This window comes from Neocloeon triangulifer, unplaced genomic scaffold (assembly GCF_031216515.1).
Source record: "Neocloeon triangulifer isolate White Clay Creek 2 clone unplaced genomic scaffold, ASM3121651v1 ptg000014l, whole genome shotgun sequence".
In the NCBI taxonomy this organism is placed as follows: Eukaryota; Metazoa; Arthropoda; class Insecta; order Ephemeroptera; family Baetidae; genus Neocloeon; species Neocloeon triangulifer.
This window is the reverse complement of record NW_026775556.1, coordinates 6648021-6667983: the sequence shown is the minus strand read 5'-3', so window position 1 is coordinate 6667983 and position 19963 is coordinate 6648021. Positions and strand designations below refer to the sequence as shown.

Here is a 19963-nt window from a genome sequence, read left to right as displayed (position 1 = left end):
TTTGTACATGCTTTTTTCGGTGCTATATATTATCTATCTTTATTTTTTTTCGAACAAGTTAGTGATTTTAAGTTTAAACAACAATTGTATTTTTAGTATTTATTTATCAATTTCTAAAAATTTATAATTAGGTTTTTCTCATTGTTTTTTACTCTATGCAACAAATGTAAAATAATTTATTTAGAAAAACCCCAACAAGGAACTGATTAAAATTTTTAAAAAGTAATTATTTTATTAAATGAGACAAAATGAAATATTTTTTATTGGTTTTTATTTTTATTTCGATGCACACTTAAACTGGTGACAGACGACTTCAAAATGATAAATACAATGCAATGACAACTAAACAAAGACATGTGTGTTACAAATAAATTAGCTAATAACTTAACGTCTATTAAGGGTACCGCTAATTTAGCACCACAATGTCCAGTTGCTGTGTGTATTTCTTCTTCTCGGATGGTGCCAAATACAAACACAATTGAACGAAAGTGAGCTGAATGCTGAGGGATTACAAAAGTGTGATTTTTCTCTTCGTAAGTGACATTTTTCAACATTTCATTAATTGAGAGTTTCAAGCGTGTGTTGCAGGTTTGGTAACATGTCCATCAATCTAAATGAATAACAGAGAGCTGATGATAGGGAAAGAAGAAGTTGCTGAGGGGACTAGAAACGTTCAAAAATTACATCAAAGATTTACAAAAAGGCACTTTTATATATGTACTGACCTTTTAAAATTACAACATTTTTTGTATGTTTTATTTTTACAGTTTAACATGCTTTGCGTTCAAATGACGAGTTCGCGCAGTTAACGTTATTTATATAAAAGGTTCACATTTCACAATGATCAAAAAGTTCATCACAGATTTCGAGCGAACTCCACGCTTCATCGGCAGTGCTGCTACAAAAATAAATTACAGTTTTTATATAACCTTAAAACTATTTTAAAAATTACAATATAGTTTCAGTTTTTTTTGCAAAGTTTTCATATTTTCTTCAAACACGCCTCTTACCACTTTCTCGGTTTGTTTCAAAACAAAACTGGCAAATTTGTACGTTGCAATTTTATCACACAGAACGCCTTTTCTAAAAGTGTGTTTTTTTGTTAAAATACCGCAAAAACTAGTTTTAAAAGTGGAAATCAGCTTACAAAAATAAAATCCAACTTACGCACTAAATGTTTTACACATTCTCCTGTTGAACACATTTTTCTCTGGGCCGCCGCTCTTCATGCTAGTAGAAGTTTTTTTTTTAAATTTTCCAAACGTATTGAAAAATTAAAAGTAAAAAAAAAATCAAGCACTAAAAATTCTCCACGAACTGAAAATGTTTGTCGGCGCTGTTGAGATCAGAGAGTCATTTTTTTCATAGTCTATTTTCTTTTTCTCAATTGAATCAAGGCACTTTTCTTATTTCAGACGGATCAAGCGGCTTTGGAGCATCAGTCAAAGTAGATGTCCTGTATGTCGGTGGGCGTTGCCGGCTTCGAAGCCTCAGCGTCGGCACTGTCGTCGATGATGATGTCCAAAGCCGTGTTAGAGTTTCCCGAGCTGGCCATGTGCTTCTGGTGCTGCTGGGTCACCTGCGGCTGCACGCCGGCCGCCCGCTGGTGTTCCCGCACGTTGGCCTCGACTCGCTCCGCCACGTACAGGACCTCGTGCGTCTCCGTTTTGGCCAGGTGACACACGTGGGCCAGCACTTTGTCTTTGGAAGGGATGTTGAGGCCTCTGGCGGCGGCCACCAATGCGCCACAGGCCACGGCTGACGGTCTAAGTTTGATCAGTTCTGGGTCTGAAACAAAGCAATAAAAACTTTTTAATCAAATATTCACGACAATTTTAAATTTTTTCTCTATCACGTAATTTACAAATAAATTAGGGCACACGCGGCTTTGGAAATCAAGTGAGCGCAGCAGTTGCTGCAATTAAGCGCGTGTATATTTTCCTAGATCGAGAGCAGCGTGAGACCTTTAAACGCGGCAGATGTTTTGCGGCACAACTTCTTTCTCTGTGAGTACATTTATCTCGTAGTAGTATTTTTTATGAGTTTCTCACTCGCCGCGATATGCAGCTTGCGTCTCTCTTACTTTCTTGGGCCACCTGCATTTCCCTCTTGTAGTAAGTTCACAATTCACAACCAGGGCCTTTAAAAATGGCCGCATCAGGTCACGTGTGTGTCTGCGACCTCACCTGGCTTTTTTTTTGTCCTGCAGCAGAAGTGGTGCGTCAGGAGTAGAGAAAGATAAGAAAAAGTTCCGTAATATTCTTGATCTGCACGCGCGCAGGTGACTTTTGGCTAAATTAGGCCAAAAGAGTGCAAAAGCAGCCGCTCATCAATTCCACGTTAATCATTCGCCTTGATATTAATTTAATATGAAAATAAATTGTGAAAAGATAAGATCGTCGTGAAAAGCTGCCTGAGAAATTGGGGGAATGCGACGAGTTTCTTTTTCTCACGTGGCACTTCTTCTATGACCAAAGTCTTGTTGTGGGAATGAAAGGGTTGAAATCGAAACTCGCGCGCGAGGGACTTTCACCCGCCGACGACAATGAGAGGATGCAGATTTGAATTAAAAGCGAGAGAGACAGACACTCTCGGCGGCTTCCTGTTTTCGCTTGCAGTGAATAAGAAACCTGAGCGTTTACGCCTACCACATTCGGCTGCCTCTTTTTTGCGCCCCATTGCATTTGAGAATATATTTAAGCGAAGGGGTTTTTGGCTTGAATTCTAATGAACGCATCCTGTTAAGAATGAATGATAATAATTGCACGCCGACTGCTTAATATCTCCGATCGCACGGGCATCCTCCATTCAAATGAAAACGCACCTTCGATGCATAAATGCACACACATACACTTCCGTGCACATCATCCGAAGGCCATCTCTCGGCTCTCTGAAATTTGATTTATAGCTGGTTTTGCGGCTGGACCGCCGAAAGGGTTGATGTTGTGTATTTTTTGTTCTCTTTTGGAAATATTGTCCCTGCGCAATAAATAACGCGAGCGGCATGAATAAATAATAACAAGTCTGTGTATGTATTTGAACTCCCCGCTTTCGTTTATATGAAAAAGCACGTGACATTCGGAATTGTCAACTAGATTATAATTAGCGGTTCGGTTAGTTGCTGCTGCATCACCTGGCGTTACATATGCAACGTGATTAGCATACAGGTGAGATGAGCGGCCGAGGGGTGGTTTTCGGGGGGATGTCGCCGGACCAGTCCTTCCGCGCGCGAGCATCGCCTTTCAATGACGCAGTAAAAGCAACTCGCTGGCCCCCCGTCGCTGGATCCGCCTCCAATAACTCTTGTTTATCGCCGGAATAATGATACACATTCGTGAACACGCCAAAAAAGCACAGATTCAAACGTATACGTCGGATTAAATTACTTTCATCTGCAATGTGTACAAGGGGTGTGTGCTGAATAAATTCGCTCTCGATCCGATTCTTGTTCCTGCGGACGGCAGCTGATGCGAGCTCTTGTCTTTTTTAATCTCTCGAACAATGCAGCAACTCGCGGATGACGTAATAATGGAGAGATTTAAACCCTCGCCCCGCGGAATACTTTTTCCTACTTTTTAAATAACAAAACAAACCTGCCCTCATCCCTTTAGGGACGCCCCATCACTCGGCAGTGAAAACGCGACTCGCTCTTTTTTTACCAAAATGCAGCTGAATAAATTGCACATGGAGTGATTCTTATCTCGGCCAAAGCTTGGCGTGCCTGCGTGCAACCCTATATCGCAATCAAACTAGTTAATATTCGATAAGTTTGAAAAATTTACGCCACCGGGATTGCATTTTGGAAAACGAAACCCCGCGGTATATTGAAGTATTATATTGTCAGAGATCAAATTCATCTAGCTGAGCACTTGAAGTGCTTTTTCAGCACGGGGGGCTCGGCATAAAAATGTGCTCGGCCGCGCACATTTTTTAATAAGCACAAGCATTCTCGAGGCAAATGCAGCTGTTTGTCGGATAATTCGACGCACAATGCTGCTGCACTTAAAGTACACGCACGCAGCGTGCTCTAATTCCAGCACAAAGCTTTGAGTGGCCCCGGTAAATAATTAGAGAAACACTGTACGGTCCTCTCGAGTGCAGCCACCAAAGTGGTGTGTGTCGCCCATACTTGTGCCGCGCGCGATGTATCATTAATAATTCGGCTTATCTTTCACCTGGACCTACACGCAGCTACTAAAAAAATAACCTGCCTCTCTATTCTGACGACGCATCTGGAAATTCACTTCCGCCGCTAATTGAACCGGCTTTTACTTTTTTCCGCGCAAAACTGGCGAAAGTCAGCGCGGATATGATGGATGGATTTGATCGTTATTTGTTCCTTTCTTTAATATAGGTGAGGTGCTTCATGAATAGCAAATGAAAGGCATGCATAATACTCCCTCGGCCCACATAGCCAAGGTCAAAACGGGCACGTCTCGGCAAAAAATTGAACCAGTATTACATGCCCCCTTGGTTGCCGAGCGCGATATTAATTAATTTGTCACACTGACAGTCCGTCTGCGCGAGAGGGCGTTTTGGGGAAAAGTCAAAAGGTGCTGGTGGAAAACCGGGCCAAGTCAATTTTGTTCATTTTTACGCAACGGGCACGCACCTGGGGGAGGCGACACACCGTTTTAATGTGAACAAAATAGAAAACGGCAGATGATCTGCAAGGAGGAAGCAGCAGACGTCGTTTGCGCTCGATCCACCCCGCAGGCACATTTGTATTAGAAAAGAAGCAACACGTGGTGGATAAATGTGAAGAGAAAAAAAATATTAAACTGAAGCGTGTACAAAGCGGAAGGCATTTGGATTCGCGCAGACGGAGTTTTCTCCAGCGCACAATAGATTTAAAAGGCTCTGTGCGGGATTTAAAGGGAAGATGTATGGCTGCAGCTATGATGCGATATAAAATTGCCAAGATGCACGTGTGAGCTCAATCGCTGATATATGGCTGCGGCTATTGTTACCGAAAAATAGGCCATATATATATTGTGCCTTAAAATAGCTTTGAAGATATAGTCAAAATTTATGTCTTCCTCCCAAGCAGAAATTTTTATAATGCTCCTGCAAAATGTATTAATACAATTTCCACCCCTTTTGTGCGAAACCTCCACGCAAGTCGTGGTTGGGTGACTTGAACGCATGCAGTTCAGTAGCTTCGGACAAATGAGTTTCTCAAATTGTACTACAAATGACATGGTGATGAGGGGTCATTAAAGAAAGCGGCGTTATGTATGGAGGAAGACACACCCCCACACCTGCTGCCTCCGACTTTCCTGTCCAACTTGGCTCTCCCATATATTAAGGGCAAATTATGCACGATCCTCCAGATGTTGAACTCATGTGAGAATTCACCTGCACGCATCGCTGGGGCTGAAAAGTCAGGATAGCCTCCGCTGCTGCTGGAACATCCCCCGCGTACATAAAGTCAAGCAAGAGCGAGCGGATGGACGTGCGGATAGAGAGAAACAAAAACAGTCTCACGCTCTGTCCATCATGACTTTGCTGGAAATTATTGCGCCGCAGGTGCCCTCCCTGTGTGTGGTGGCATACATATTACATCAGCATGGGAATGTGTCGCCCATCAGCAAAACTTCCTTTTTCCCATAATTTGGCGTTTTTAGAAAATTATATTCCATTTCGGATATTTCGGAAGTGCATTATCTCGGAACCCGGTCCTGCCCTAATGCGTCGCCCTTTGCGGTGCAGCTGCACTTTTTTTCATTCTTTTTCTTGGCACAAAAGTCTCAAGACGGGACAAAAGACGTCGCGCGTGCCACGTGCGTTTGTGGGCGCACTCGGTTTTTGTATAATCGAAGACGTCGGCAATTCAGTGAGAGTGATCTCGTTGCAGCACGCTTGCTCAAGTCAAATAAAAATCCCCCTTGCCGCCGCTGGCTTTTGTTAATATGCACTCTCGCACTTCCTTGCGGGCCAGCTGTGCCCTGCCTTAAATATAAAAACTACCCCAAGGAGAATGTATAATAATTTTATAGGAGTAGCGGCAGATGACGCAACTGCATCTGTCCTCAATGCCACACCTTGATCAAAAAGAAGACGTTGGATTGTCGTTCGTTATCCCCCTTTGATAGTAACGCACAAACACAAAGCTGCTGCGCCGCTGCCAACTTTTTATTCGGCGTCTGGAGCAGTTCCCGTTTGAGACTGGGGTGCCTTCTGAAAACACAAAGGAAAGATTCGCCAGGGTGGAAGAAAGCTAGGGGCTGACGGTTTGCCCCCGGAAAGGTGGAACTTCCTTGTCCGACGCGAGAGCAGATGTCTTTCTCTCTATTTCTTTCATCCAGGCCGGAATTAAAACTTGGGGGCACGAGCCACGTCTTGGAGAGCGGCGTTTACAAGTCTATTGTTTCGGCTCACGCGAGCTATAATGAAGGAAAGTGTCGAGAGGTGTAATTAGGAATTGAGACGGGAAACACAGCGCACACCTCAAGTCGAGACTTCCGATCCGACTTTTTAACGCTGGACTCGTAGAAAAAGAGAGCCCTTTGTTAGCGGGTTTATTTGCAGGCGAGGCGATATATATAAATTTCTACACAAGTGGGATAGAGATAACATTAGAAATATTCTGCGAGCATCTGCTGCAGTATAAATTCGGCAATAAATGGCACAAGATAAAAACGGGTGACATTGATATGATGCAGCTGAGTGATAAATGACAGCGCGTGCGTGCCTATTTATAGAGATGAGAGATGATTGATGCCAATTTCCCTACATCGATTTTTCCACCGATTGCCTCCATGAATAAAAGCGAAGAACGAGCGCATCCAAATCAATTAACTTTCACAGTCCGATTTTGATTAATTAATCAGCAGCGCCTTTGAAATTCAAATTTTTATACCAAATTGACTATATAGCACCGGGCTAAAATAAACTTTGGGCCAGGTGCTGAGAACAGTTTTGTAATCACGTCGTTTATAAGGTGCTGCGCGCGTTCTGGTCCATTGACGGCTGCTGGCAGGCGAATAAACAGGGCTGCCCCTGCCTCGTGCGAGAGGAGTGCGAGGGTGAAAGAGAATACTTTTGTTTGGCTCTGTAAAAATCAACCCTTCTCAAATCACGGTGAGGCGGCGCTGCCAAATGAATTCCGTCTGCCGACTTGAAAAAATTGATTTCGCAAAAGAGAGAGAGAAAGAGACCGAGATCCGTTTGTAGGTCAACAGTACCGCGGCCTATTTAATTTATTTAATATTCGGATTTACTACATGTTTAACCAAAATGCAATTGAAAATAAAATGATTATCATTTTTTTGTACTATTATGTTTATTTTGAATATCTCTGTAAAATGATTCCAAGCAATATTTTTTTTATGGATTAATGCACCGAGAGCATTGCTGAAATATTTCCATAATTTTTGAGATTTTTCTCATTTAGATAAATTATTATTAAATTATTATGTCAGATGGTTTTAAATTTTATTTTGACAATTTCTAGAATCAATTGGAGTGAATGGTGTATAAATGGCAAATTGAAATATTTTTGAGGTTAGTGTAATGAAAAAAAATTAAAAAGAAAACATATATATTTTAAAATATTATGATTTTTTTGTTTAAAAATTAATCGTTTCAAATATATGTGGAACAAATTTAAAATTTATCAAATTAAAAAAAAAAAATACTTTCTTTGTTAGAAACAAGATTTAGAGAGAAATAAATTATATAAAGTGCCAAATTTTATATTTTACTTTAAACATAATTTTCAATTGTTGGATAAAGTTATAATGCTAAATCCACATGTGCAGTTGGCCCGGAGTTCCACCCTTTTGAGCAGCAATCGGTCGCTGGGCAAGAAGTAATAATGAAGTAAATGCCTTTGCTTGAAGAGCATTCATTGGAATCCGGCGGCCGATTGAGAGTTGCAAAACGAGTTCCTCTCTCTCGGCAGTCTGCTCGCTGCTGGCCGAGCACATATAAAAATCAAGACGTTGCAAATTCTTTTGTGCCGTGTTTATTAAAATTTCCTTTCGTGCGCAACGCGACAGCTGTTGGTTTTGTAAGAGAGGGGTAAGTCGGGAAATCACACAGAGGCGAAATTATATTCGCAGGCGAAAAGAAAAAGAGCTCTCGAAGGAAATAAAAATTGAATAATGAAAGCAGGGCTCTCAAATCTTAAAAGCAAATCAGAGGGGAAGAAAGAAGAATTTTGCATATATAGTCGAGCGTTGTTCAATTTTATCATGAGAAAAATGGAAAAATCTCGATCTGGGACGTTTTTTCCCTTTTTCTTCTCAACTGTCCCGGTGGAAAACTCGTTCGGCAGCACCTGCTGCAAAAAGACTGCACCTTCCGAAATAGCTGAGGAAATTGAAAGAGAGAAGACTTGTCGCTTCTTTTACCCCATTACGCAGCGCATTATCATTTCAAGTGTATATTCTATATGTTTGAGATTAGAGCAGAGTGCACGCATTGTGTCTAGAGGGGTACGAAGTTGATATTATGCTAATGTCGCCGAGGAGAATATTATAACGGACGTCGGGAAGCAAAGGGTGCGAGAGAGATGAAAACTGGTTGCTTCGCATCTTGCGAGCCGGACTACTTCAAAAGACATGGACAGCACCGTCTAGGCACGGTGAATGGGGTGGATCAGGTATCAGTCGCACCTCTTTTGCCTCTCACAGAGCTAGAGAGTCGAAAAACAAGAACACGGCCAACATCTGCCTAGTTCGTTCGCATATCGTTTCTTCCAATCAATCACACACCCCGAGCGTCAATTTCTCATATAGAGTTAAAAAACAAGCCCCGAAATCTGTATGGCTGCCTTGTGTGTATTATTGGAGAATTTTATAGATTTTAAAGTCGGTCGCGCCTCTCGAAAGGGTTAGATTTGATGGCCCGGTCGACACGATTTTTCAAGAGCTTGTTTTCGCAAAGCCGATTCGTTTTAGTGCCGCGAGATTTCACTCCACTTGCGCACCGAAAACGCATAAAAATTAATTCTCGTTTGATTGCCAATAAAATTACACGTGCATTTGGGTTTGCTGGTTGCCGAGTGAAATTTATTTAACCGCACCGCGCCGTAGGTCGTAAAACTCGATCATAAACCTATCAATTGTGTGGCGCGAGTACATTTTTTCTGCACGTAAAGGACCCCTTTGCCCCCCGAGAGATCCGGACGGCCGGGGGGCGACGAACGCGCGGACGGGGGCAATGGCAGGCAGCTGGAGCCGCCGCGGCGTTTTATGCAAAGGCAGCTGTATGCCGCTATAGGGGTATGCGCAGGGGGTGCATTCACAAAGGTAATCACAATAAAAATAAGGGTGTGAGGGGGAGTGCCCTCCGAGGGGGAAGCACGCGTGCCCAATGCGCAGCAATGCCCGTAAATAATAAAATTTATAATTATTGGATGATCACAAATGCAAGTTATGATATGTGAGCGATCAAACTCCATTATCCGCGTATTATGGCCGTAATTAGCCGCCGATCGGCTAGAAAAGACCAATCGATTGTTTATGTACCGCGACGAAAGGTGCTGTGCCAAAACGAAAACACTTTTGATCCGGACGAAACAAATAACTTTTAATGCGATTTTCAAACGCTTCCTGTCCGAGAGAGCTTGTTAGCATAGTTCCCCAATTAAAAGCGGATGTATTTAAATGAAGCAATAATACACATCAGGTGATTCATCCCAGAGTGCATATTAATTTTCCAATTGGCACGCGCACAAATGGTGTCGCGTCCGCAGATGACTCCGACAACTTCCTAAATTGCTCTATTTGTTTTTTTTTTATTTTATTGCTCCTCGCCGGGATGAATAGAGTGCGGGGGTGTCAAGAGCCGTCATGCATAAATTATGGCCTCAGCTGGATAATTAGCACCGAGCATGGGCCACCCTTTGAGGACCACCCTTTCGAATGACTGCACTTTTGACACTGCACACGCTTCGTTATGCCATTTCGGCAGCGTGACACGAAATATGAGCAAACACAATATGTTTGAAAATTCATATTTCATTTCATTAGCATACGTGTGACGTCAGCTAATCGCGGCTTTTTCGAGTGCGGTCAGCTGCCTGCTAAGCAAACAATCGAGCTATTGTCTCTCCGCAGGAAGCCGCCACCGAAGCTGCCGGCGCGCGGGGTTTCCATTTAATCCCTGCGCCGGCTAACCCTTTGGCTGACGGAGGGAGCACGTGCCCCTCTTACCTGGTCACTCAAACCGGAGAGGTCAGAGTGAAAAAATGAGCCAGAACGGCAGCTTCCACCTCGTCGGATGAAATTTCCGTTTGGACAGCTCATTTGAATAAGTGCCCGCTCTGGTGAGCTTCAATTCAAGTGCGCTCGCGCTTAAGGGTGGTTTTAATGAGAGGATGGAATGCACCAAATAAATTAATAAATTGAAGAAATTAAATTATTAAAATTTTAAAAAACTGATAAATGGTTATTTAAAATTTAAAAAACCTTGTTGATTAAATGGGCATATCATATTGTCTTTTTGGGTATTTAAATCGGGAAGTTAAATGGGCATTTAAAGGAGGTGCCTTTAAATGGGCAGAAGATGGTTTTTAAAGGGCGTATTGGCTTAAAAGGCCAGACTATTTAAATAGGTCATTAAATAGCTATGGAATTCATTTAAATAACTTATGGATATTTAATTGAGATAATGATATAAATAAATTTAATTAATTCTTGAGCTATTTAAATGTAAAGTAAATATTTGAAGCAAAAATTCCTGGTGATTTGAACGCACGGTTTAGTTGCCGCACGTATTTTGTATTACGTTAGAGGCTGAGGGCAGATTCTGCAGAGTTGGCTCTGGAAAATTTACGACCGCCGAGTACACAAAGCGCGCGCGAGTTCATAAAAATGCACCGCGTGCATAAACTAAACCAAATACAGCACGCATATATTTTTATACCTGGAATGAGTGCATATATTTGCGCAAGGCAACGCAATATCGAAAGGGTGCATATAAATATATTAAACAAGCCGCAAATGGCAGAACTTTTTACGTCGGCAGCCATTATTCGCGCGTATGTGTCGATCGCGTTGCAATACGTCGCGAGGGGTGTTTGAAATGGCATTACACGTCAGAAATTAGCGCTGCGATTGTGTGCCCAGGCAATAAAATACGAGCGACGGCCGGCGAGTTTGTCAACCGCGTCGTAAAAAAAAACTGGCCCGATGACCGTCCGTCCATCCATCTCGCGGTGGGCAGCTGCTGATTAAAAAGCAGTCTGAAGAGAGTGGCAGGTTATAAAGCCGCGGTGCATTATCAAAAGAATGAAATGCAAATGCATCTGCCATCAGGTATGTAAGGAGCGCAGTACGAGGCTTTTTTTTCTTTTTCGAACGGGCCGTTGCTCTCTCCTCAAGGGCTGCACATCTTTTCTTATAAGGGTGTGTTTTACTGCAATTTTCGGCGCAACGAAGAAATTGTTGGCAGACTGCATCTGCGCGGCAGCTGCTGGCGAAAAATGACGCGGAGCTGCATGATCCCCGCGCGCCGGTGAGACAAATAGTGACGCGGTTAAACCCAAATAAATGAGAGAGTTCGACCACTTTTACTTTTGTCCGCTGACAGCAACCCTTTTTTCAAATAACACGCGTGCAGTCTCGCCACGGCGAATCGGATCTCCCGCCGAGGAAGGGCGTGATCAAATTCGCGATTTATTGTTTTAAGGCCAATTCTCGCGGTGCAGCATCTGAAGGGCAGATGGTGGCGAATAAATAAAGCTTTAATTGGCTTCCCCGGCGGCGGAATATATATAAAAATTTCACGACAATTTAGAGCTTTTATTTTGACGAAAAAAGTTTTCGGTTAAAGGAAAAGTAATAGGGTGAGAGTTATGAAAGCGGCAGCATTCACTCAAAATTAGCACTCAATTGTTGGCTGCGCTCGTTTATGCTGGGGTGCAGGGTTTGTGCATTAAACGTCATTGTATTTCGTCCCAAACGAGGCAGAGCAAAAAACTTGAGAAACTACCAAAAATCACACCTGCCCTTTTTGAGACAATCTTCAGACTATAAGTCTAGGGCCCTTGCCTCGAAGAGAAATTCCCCCGCCGTTGAAATAATTCACACTGCAGTTAAGTGTGAGAAAGCCGAAAATTGTTTCGCCCCTGCCTGCTGAGCGACGCAAAGCACCCCTTTGACGGGTTATTGATTTGATTCGGCGGGAACGAAAAGCAAAAGGGATGTCATTATGTGCGCTATCGGCGGCTATATTTATTCCGTGTGTCTAATTTGCACATTATTATCATTTATTTAGAAGCGAACGTGTAAAAAGGGTTCTGTTGGTTTTTCTCACACATGCATCTGATGAATCGGTCTGAATATTGATCAGCAGTAAAATTTTGCACGGGCCATTGAGGATTTAAAATTCCATATAGTTTTCGCTCTCCAAACTTGTCATCTGCTGCCATGGCATTTCCTTTGCTATTAATTATTACACAAGAAGCAGCGACTTGTGCGCGAGCAAAAAATTCTGGATGTTGGCTGCACATGCGACATAAGAAAGAGAGGTCTGCGGGGAGTCGGTCGCATGTGTGTGTGTGTGTGTGTGTGCTCAAGCCCAATTGACTCGCGCAGCTCTTTCATTTGTCAGTCAAATATGATATGAAAAATTATCGAGGAAAAAAGAAACTCCAAAGAGTCCAAGCAAGAAATTGCATCCTGTCCTTTGTCCGTCCATTGTTCATTTTTATTTTTTTGTCTTTCGGTAGCACCAGGTCAAAATGAGTCGGAAAAGATAACATCTCGGAAGAGGCAAAGTGTGTTTTAAAAGACAATTCTTGTGCTCTTCATGAAGGAAGGAAGTGTGCCGCACGTGATAATATAAAAAAGAGCCTAAGCACGCTGCTGCCTCCAAGAGGGCCATTCAAATTTTTGTTCGCACAAAAAATGTTAAGGGAAAATTGTGTGCCTCTCTTGAATAAAGAATTCGTGGCAATAAATTTTGGTACTCACCAGCATTGGAACAGCAGAGTTGCGCGAGAACGTGGGCGTGTTGCCTGAGGACCTTCTTCTCAGACGACCAGGCTACCCTGGACAAAATGTGTTCGACGAAGTCGGCCGAGGTCACCGGGGTCACGTTCCAGCCCAGCACCATCAAAAGCATCAACTCCAATTTCTGCAACACAAATTTCAAAATTAAATTTTCATTAAATTTTATTTTAACTTTTTGACATTTTTTGTATTATTTTTATTATTATTCTTTTTAATAACTTTAAAAGTTAATTGGATTTTTTAAATGTTTTCCGAGGGAGAAAGTTTGTGCGGATTTTTCAGTGCAATACACGCGCGTAGAATGTTGACGCCTGCGAAAAACAGCACTTGACTTCTAACTAAAAAGATAAGAGCGCAGAGAGCAACAGCATTGAATTCACCCAAGAGGGGCCCTTATGGCTGCTTGGCTCCTCTACGTCGTCGTCACCGCTCTCGCAACTCATACTCGAATATCTGCACGCACACTTGAACACTCCAACATGTGAATTATCCGTGAGACAAATTACTGCATGTATCGAGAGGCACCTGGGCCTCGGCGGGGGCGCATCCGCGACTCGGCCAGAAATTAGAACAAATATTATAATTCGTCGCGACCAGCAGCAAGACGAATGATTATCTCATGCGCCGTCAGCTAATGATCGCGTAAATACGAACATGCACGGCCGAGTGGCCGCGTTTCCGGCCAAGAGGGCTCTTCTTTTCTTTGTCCGGCAACACATGACTCGCTTTCTTCTTCCTTCCGCCCCGAGAGAAACGCACTGCGCGTTATAAAAAGACCCCCGCCCGCACGCGCCCCCGAGAACCCTTTATTTTGTATTTTTTTAGCTATTTCCTTTTGGTCACGCTGAGTGAGTTGGTTTTTGCGTTTTACTTAATTCCATCTGTTGCTCCGACGAAAGTGGAAAATTCCAAAATTAAATTTTAAAATGTAATAAAATTATATTTAAAATTAAAAGGAAATTAAATGTCTCAAATTCAATGTAATGAATTTTGAGAGTTTCATGATAATTGTGGAATTCATTTGTATAACGTTCTTCGTTTACACTGATCAATGAATTTATTAAAACTTTAAATAATTCAAGAGTAAAGATAATCTTCGAGTCATCTTAATTAGTACGCAAATGAATTCAGACGGGTGGTGTGGTGTGCCATCATCTGCAGCGCTCTCTCACAAGTTTTAGCTTCACCCCTTTTCGCTTTCTCGCGGCGCACGGAAGTCCACATTTTGAAAAACAATGAGAACCGGCTATTAAAATGCATCAGAAGGCGACAGATGCAATGCGGTAGCGGTTGAGAAAACGAATTTTGAGCAGGTTGTTTTTTATCGCAGGTTGCATCTCGCAGGACATACGCACTTTGTGTATTGCAACCAAATTAAAAACGACCGCGAGACCGTTTCCCTCTTGCGAACAAGCATGCGGAGCAATTAAAACGACAAGAGTTAGTATAAAAGTGGTTAGTGCGTTTCTGCATTTTAAATTCCGATGAGCCGAAAACAGCTGACTCAAAATAGGCCGTATTGGATTACGCTGGGGCTATATTCGCGGAGCCGCGGCCTCGAATTCCCATGAACTTGGCCGGAAATGGCACCTCTGCGCCTTTTTCTTTTCAATAAATATTTTATTGTGCAGCCAGTCATCTTTTTTGAATACATATATATATAAAACGCACACCACACATATAAAACCTGTTCTTGAGGCGAGTCTGCGTGGATTTTCGCATGCGGCGGGCGCGCGTTTTTTTCTTTACTCGAGCGGCGCGCTGAGTGGGGCCAAAATGGCTGAAAGCAAGGAACAAGAAGAATGAACCGAACCCACACAGACAAGTGTTTCTCGAACACAATAATTCACGAATCGTGTATGAATGAAAATTCTATGTATGAGAAAGAGATGCATCCAACCTATTAAATAATTCTCTGGTTTTCTGATGAGAAAATATTTACTCTCGTCGGCCGCGAGAGATTTTATGCATGATATAATTTTCTGAGAGAGCTGCAGACGAGAGAGACATTCCAGCGGGCGGGAGAGCGGCTCCAGAGATGAGATAAAAAGGCCGAGAAAAGGTTGTGTATTCTGGCTGTAAAAACATCATCTCCCTCTCGATTATCAGGGGGCCCTCCTCGGCACCTTAATACCTGTGAGCGCGCGGCCCGGGCTGTTTTCTTTTTCATCCCTGCACCATCATTATCAAAATACCGCCGCAAGAATTCCATTCACGGGCCGCCTATAAATCTGAAATGAACCTAGGTGCATCGGCAGGAGAATTCCCAGGCCGCGCCGACTGATCAATGAATTAGCCGCCGCCGCACACCGCATCATCACATTGTGCGTCGGGGGCGCGTTGGAATTTTATTTATTAAAATTCGACCGAGTAATTTCTTTTTCTCGCGCGGCGCAGAGGAAGATGCTTGAAACAAGGCAGCCTGATAAAATATTCAGCTGCTGACACTCTAGCATCCTTCCTGCTGACTCTCTCAAGGCTCTTCTCTCTCTATCCGCATCCCAACACTCTGCTCCTCTTTCTTCGTTACCGACGCATAGATATGTGGCCTTGGCTTTTATTTGCCCATCTCGCCGGCCGGCCAGGATTATGTATTTCGCCTCCACTACAGAAGGCTACACACGGCGGCAACCGTGGAATTCCTCCTGCATGCGCCAATTCCCATAGGTGAATTTGCGCGCGCTCCCAATCAACAGGTTGTTCTCCGCAAATATCCAACGCCGAGGAGCAGCCCATTGTGTCGGCCAGCCAATGCCAGGGCGCCAGTTTCGCAAAAAAAATCGTCGACCATTGTTAATACAAAAATCCGCCTACGATGCAAATTCCAAGGGGTCGGATACAATCTCCTATATGTGTAAAAAAAAATTATAGTGGTGCTGCTGGAGTTTCAATTAAAGAAAAAAAAATTCAAATATGAATTCCATACGTGAAATTGCACTATGAGTAAAAAGTTAATTTATGTGAATTCCAATTTTAATTAGACCACAGCGTGGAACAAAAAAAAAATGAATGAATCCTCCATTGTTATTATTTTTTAATTTCATAGTTAAAGAAAATGAATGGTCGGCTGCACAGATATTTTAGCCAAGGGACATGAGCATTTTTTGTTCCAGCACCGTCTCAAACAATTAGAGTCTAATTAGAAAAGCAATGTGATTTCCAACGCATGTGGGGGTCAAGTGCACGCAGGAATCTGAATGGAACAAAAAACAGAGGGAAAAAGAACCCGTCTAGCGCTTCTTAATTCAGAATCTGCTCCATTGAGAGAAAATTTATTTGAGAGCGAGCCACCGCGGCGGGAAAATGAATAGTGCGGTTGTCGTGAGTGATAAGAGAGCGCGTTTTTTCAGAGGAAATGTCTAGAGGAGATGCACGCATTAATTTTCGTCCTGAGCGAGTAGAAAATGCGTTTGTTTATTATGATTGCGAGCGGTTGTTGTCGTGCATTTTTTCTCGCTTAACCCTTCCCACGGTCCAGCGCGGCGTCTCCGAAAGGGTGGTTTCGTCGCGCTCATCCCCGCCGCCGCGAGTGAAAGGAACAGATCCTTGCTTTTGTGCACGGGTGCGGCAAAAAAGTCCGTTTTAATTAAACGCCATTAAAGTGCCATCAGCAGACAAAGTTGCACGTGAAAAAAAGCACGGCGGCCCAACTTTGAAGGTACAACACATACTTTTTTGGTCCTAAAATCTTTTGCTCACTTTCCCGCCGCTCGCACAAGGCGTTTGTTATACAATGGCAAATTATGAATATGTCTCCAGCGCGGCGCGGGTGTTTATTTTTAGAAATGACAAGCTAAGCGCCTGCGAGCCGCAGAATGAATGAATGAATTGCAGCCGCCTGCTGTTGCTTGGGATGAACGCAGACTCTCGTTCCTCTTGGTAACCGGGCCGGCCTTGCCAATCCAATGTGCTGCCGATTTGCATAACACGTCGCTCTCTGAGCACGGATTTCAAATTCCGCAGAGGTCAAATCTCCGGATTGATTTGAATTTCAATAAATTTTAACTTTTTAAATTTTGTTTTCCAAAGTTATAAAATTTGATTCAATTATTTAAAAATTTAAAAATACTTCATAAAAATTTACATTTTTTTTTTTTTGCTTGTTTCCAAACTTCTAAAACGTTTAATAATTTCAACCCCCTTAAAAATCTGATCCGATTTGTATTTTTCCTTAAGTGACCGGCCGAGCAATTATCGCATTAGACCTTGGCGAAAAAATTCACCCCTATATGTTGTGTGCATAGCGCTTCTTATTTCCCGGGGGAGACGCCGATGGAATGTTCTGGCTGAAATAATTTCTCCTCCCCTCGAGGTGCTCGGACGCGAATACATTATCATTAGACCCATATCACACGACGGCCGGCTATTCATTAAGCACGTTTATTATTGCGCGCAACACAATTAATGCGCTTGTAAATGAAAACACGGGCATTTCAAGACTGCAATTAAGAAGCTCTTAAGTGGCCCTTGAAAGTCGTCGGGTTTTGAATACGCGCTCAAGTGCGCAAAACGAAAGGGAAAGAAGAAAACGAGAGCAAAAGTAATCTGACAGAGTAATTGAAAAGTAATAAATTTTTTTTTAATTTCATTCCCATTGAGAGGTTTGATTACAGAAAAAAAATTAAAGATTTCATCTCATTTTTAGCCAAAACTTTTTAAATTAAAATTAAATAAAAACGAGATATTAATGACACTTAAACAAATAATAAAATGTTCAAAAAGAGGTTGTACTCACATTCATATCAGCCGCCTGAATGCTGTTGTCTGTGTAGTAGACCATGGTTTCTGTGGCTATCAACTGGGTGCTCCTGAGTTTGGAGGCGACGTGCAGGCAGACGGCCCCCAAGAGCTGCAGGTTGCATCTTGGTGTTTCGATTTTTGCCAAGAACAGATCCAGTAGCCGCACCGACAGAGGGAATACAAGGGTGTCGCACGCCAACTCCTCGCAGACCTGTCAACAAAAAATGCCAAAATTTTGCAGAAACGTCAACAGACCGCACAAGCTAAAAATCTGAATTAATCTAAATTGATTTTTTTTTTAATTCAATAAGCTGCAAATATACTAATTTATCACGGAAAGATGCATATTTTTCAATCGGTGACATTTAGGAGTGGGGGAAGAAAACCAAAGACTTAAAATTGATCAGAAATCCAAAACAAGTAAAATAATCACGGTAAATATTTAAATTTTAAATTAAACTGGACAAAACTAAATTTTTCTACAATGATATAAAAAAAATCTTAAGGAGAAAATTATTTGCTCAAAACCACCCCTTTGATTGCCTAATGTTTCGCAATTCGCAGTTTTTCATGCAGACAGTCCGTAAACGTTTGCTTTGCCAAATTATCTAGTCGCCTTTTTCGATAATTATCTACCTGATGCTCTTATCAGTCATTAACAGGGCCGAGAGAGTGCAACAAAAAATTTTCACCGTACGTATATATACCAAAGTCGAAACAGGCTCGTAGCAAATATTTCATACTAGTTTGAAAAAAAAATCAAAAATTTGAATGCAGGTTTTACATTTTAATGCATGCGACTTCTTTCAGGGTGACCGTTCGGTGAGCAGCGGGCCAAAATCGCTTCCTGTCGCATGCACTTTGACCTAATTGACCGATAAAGACGCCTTGGCAACCACACTTGCCATTGAACGAAATCATACATTGTACAAAAAATATGCTATAATCAGAGCCAGCAGACTTTGTTGCTAATTAAAATTTAAAAGAGCGATTAAAAGTGTGAAAAACAACTGCTGGATTTCCGTTCAGGAAAATCCGGCACTTGATTCTCAGTTAGTTCACGAAAAGAATGATAAATTATTCAAATGCGATAAAAGAAAATCTCGCCGGTTCTCAAGAGATAAGGAGCTGAAAATACATGATTGCGTAGGATGGGATTTTGAAGGAAAATATGCCAGCAATTCAACTCTAATATGAGATCAAATATAAAAATGTAAACATATATTTGTTCCAAAAATTATTTACATTTGTTCAACAGAATAATTAGTTAAAGCTAATTATTGTTAAAAATTATAAATAAATTTAAGTAATTTCATTTATTGAAGTAAAAAAATATTATTTCGTTGGTCAAATTTGAGTGGTTTACGATTTCTCACCTCCATCATCCAGCTGACTACGACAGATCGCATGTTAGGGGTGATGTCCTTCTGGACAGTCTTGAAGTAGTCCTGCTCGATGAGCGTGCGGCCCTCCTCGGCCAGCAGGTTTTCGAGCACCCGCGAGTCGGCGAAGATGACCGGGTCGTGTCCTCCGCGGTTCACGCTCAGACTCTCGGTGCACAGCAGCGAATTCTCCATGGTGCAGGATCGGACAGCTCCTCGCACGTGCACTGCACAACTTGGAATGTTTACTTCTGCCGGTCTGTTCGCTTTACCTCCCATACCTTCCCCCGGCTTGTCCCAGCCACATGTTGAGCCGGCTAGACTTGAGGCGGAGTCTCGACGGGTGTCGAGCGCCCCTGCACGGTTGAGTTTGCAACTACCGTCGACGGTTCTTATTCTGGTACGTAAGACCGCGACAACTGAAGTTTTGAGTTTCAGAATTTTTTTAATAGTCTTCATAATACAGAACAATCTTTGTAAAAACTGTTTACAGAAACTGAAGGTAAACAATGTATTGTGAAAATGTGGACAAATAAACAACATTAAAAATGTCGTATACATTAAAGTTCATTGCATGCGTTTTAAAGGAAATAAAAATAATTGATTTTATTACTCACGTAAAAATTAATCAGATTTTGCTGTATTAAATTAACAGATTGATTTAATCTTGAAAATTTTGCTTCCAAAATTTATTTTTCCCACTTCTACTTATTCTTTTCCATTTTTCAAATCATTAATAATGGTGTTTAAAACTATCAATTTATTGTTATTATTATTAATTGTTCATTTGTCTAAATTGTTACATCACATTGTTTATATTCAAATGTGAAACAAAAATTTGCCACGCTTTTGGAACATATGAAATATTTTACATAT

At 42.0% G+C, this 19963-nt stretch overlaps 1 protein-coding gene across 1 annotated transcript; it reads right to left on the bottom strand.

The window, feature by feature from the left end:
• Positions 1-261: 261 nt before the first annotated feature.
• Positions 262-19374, bottom strand: LOC132199653 (G1/S-specific cyclin-D2-like). Its single transcript, XM_059624543.1, has 4 exons — positions 19082-19374; positions 17701-17916; positions 12927-13089; positions 262-1788 (listed from the first exon to the last, which is right to left on the bottom strand). Exons 1-4 carry the CDS (start codon positions 19364-19366, stop codon positions 1439-1441), a joined length of 1014 nt encoding a protein of 337 aa, XP_059480526.1. The 5' UTR covers positions 19367-19374; the 3' UTR covers positions 262-1438.
• Between the last annotated feature and the right edge of the window lie 589 nt (positions 19375-19963).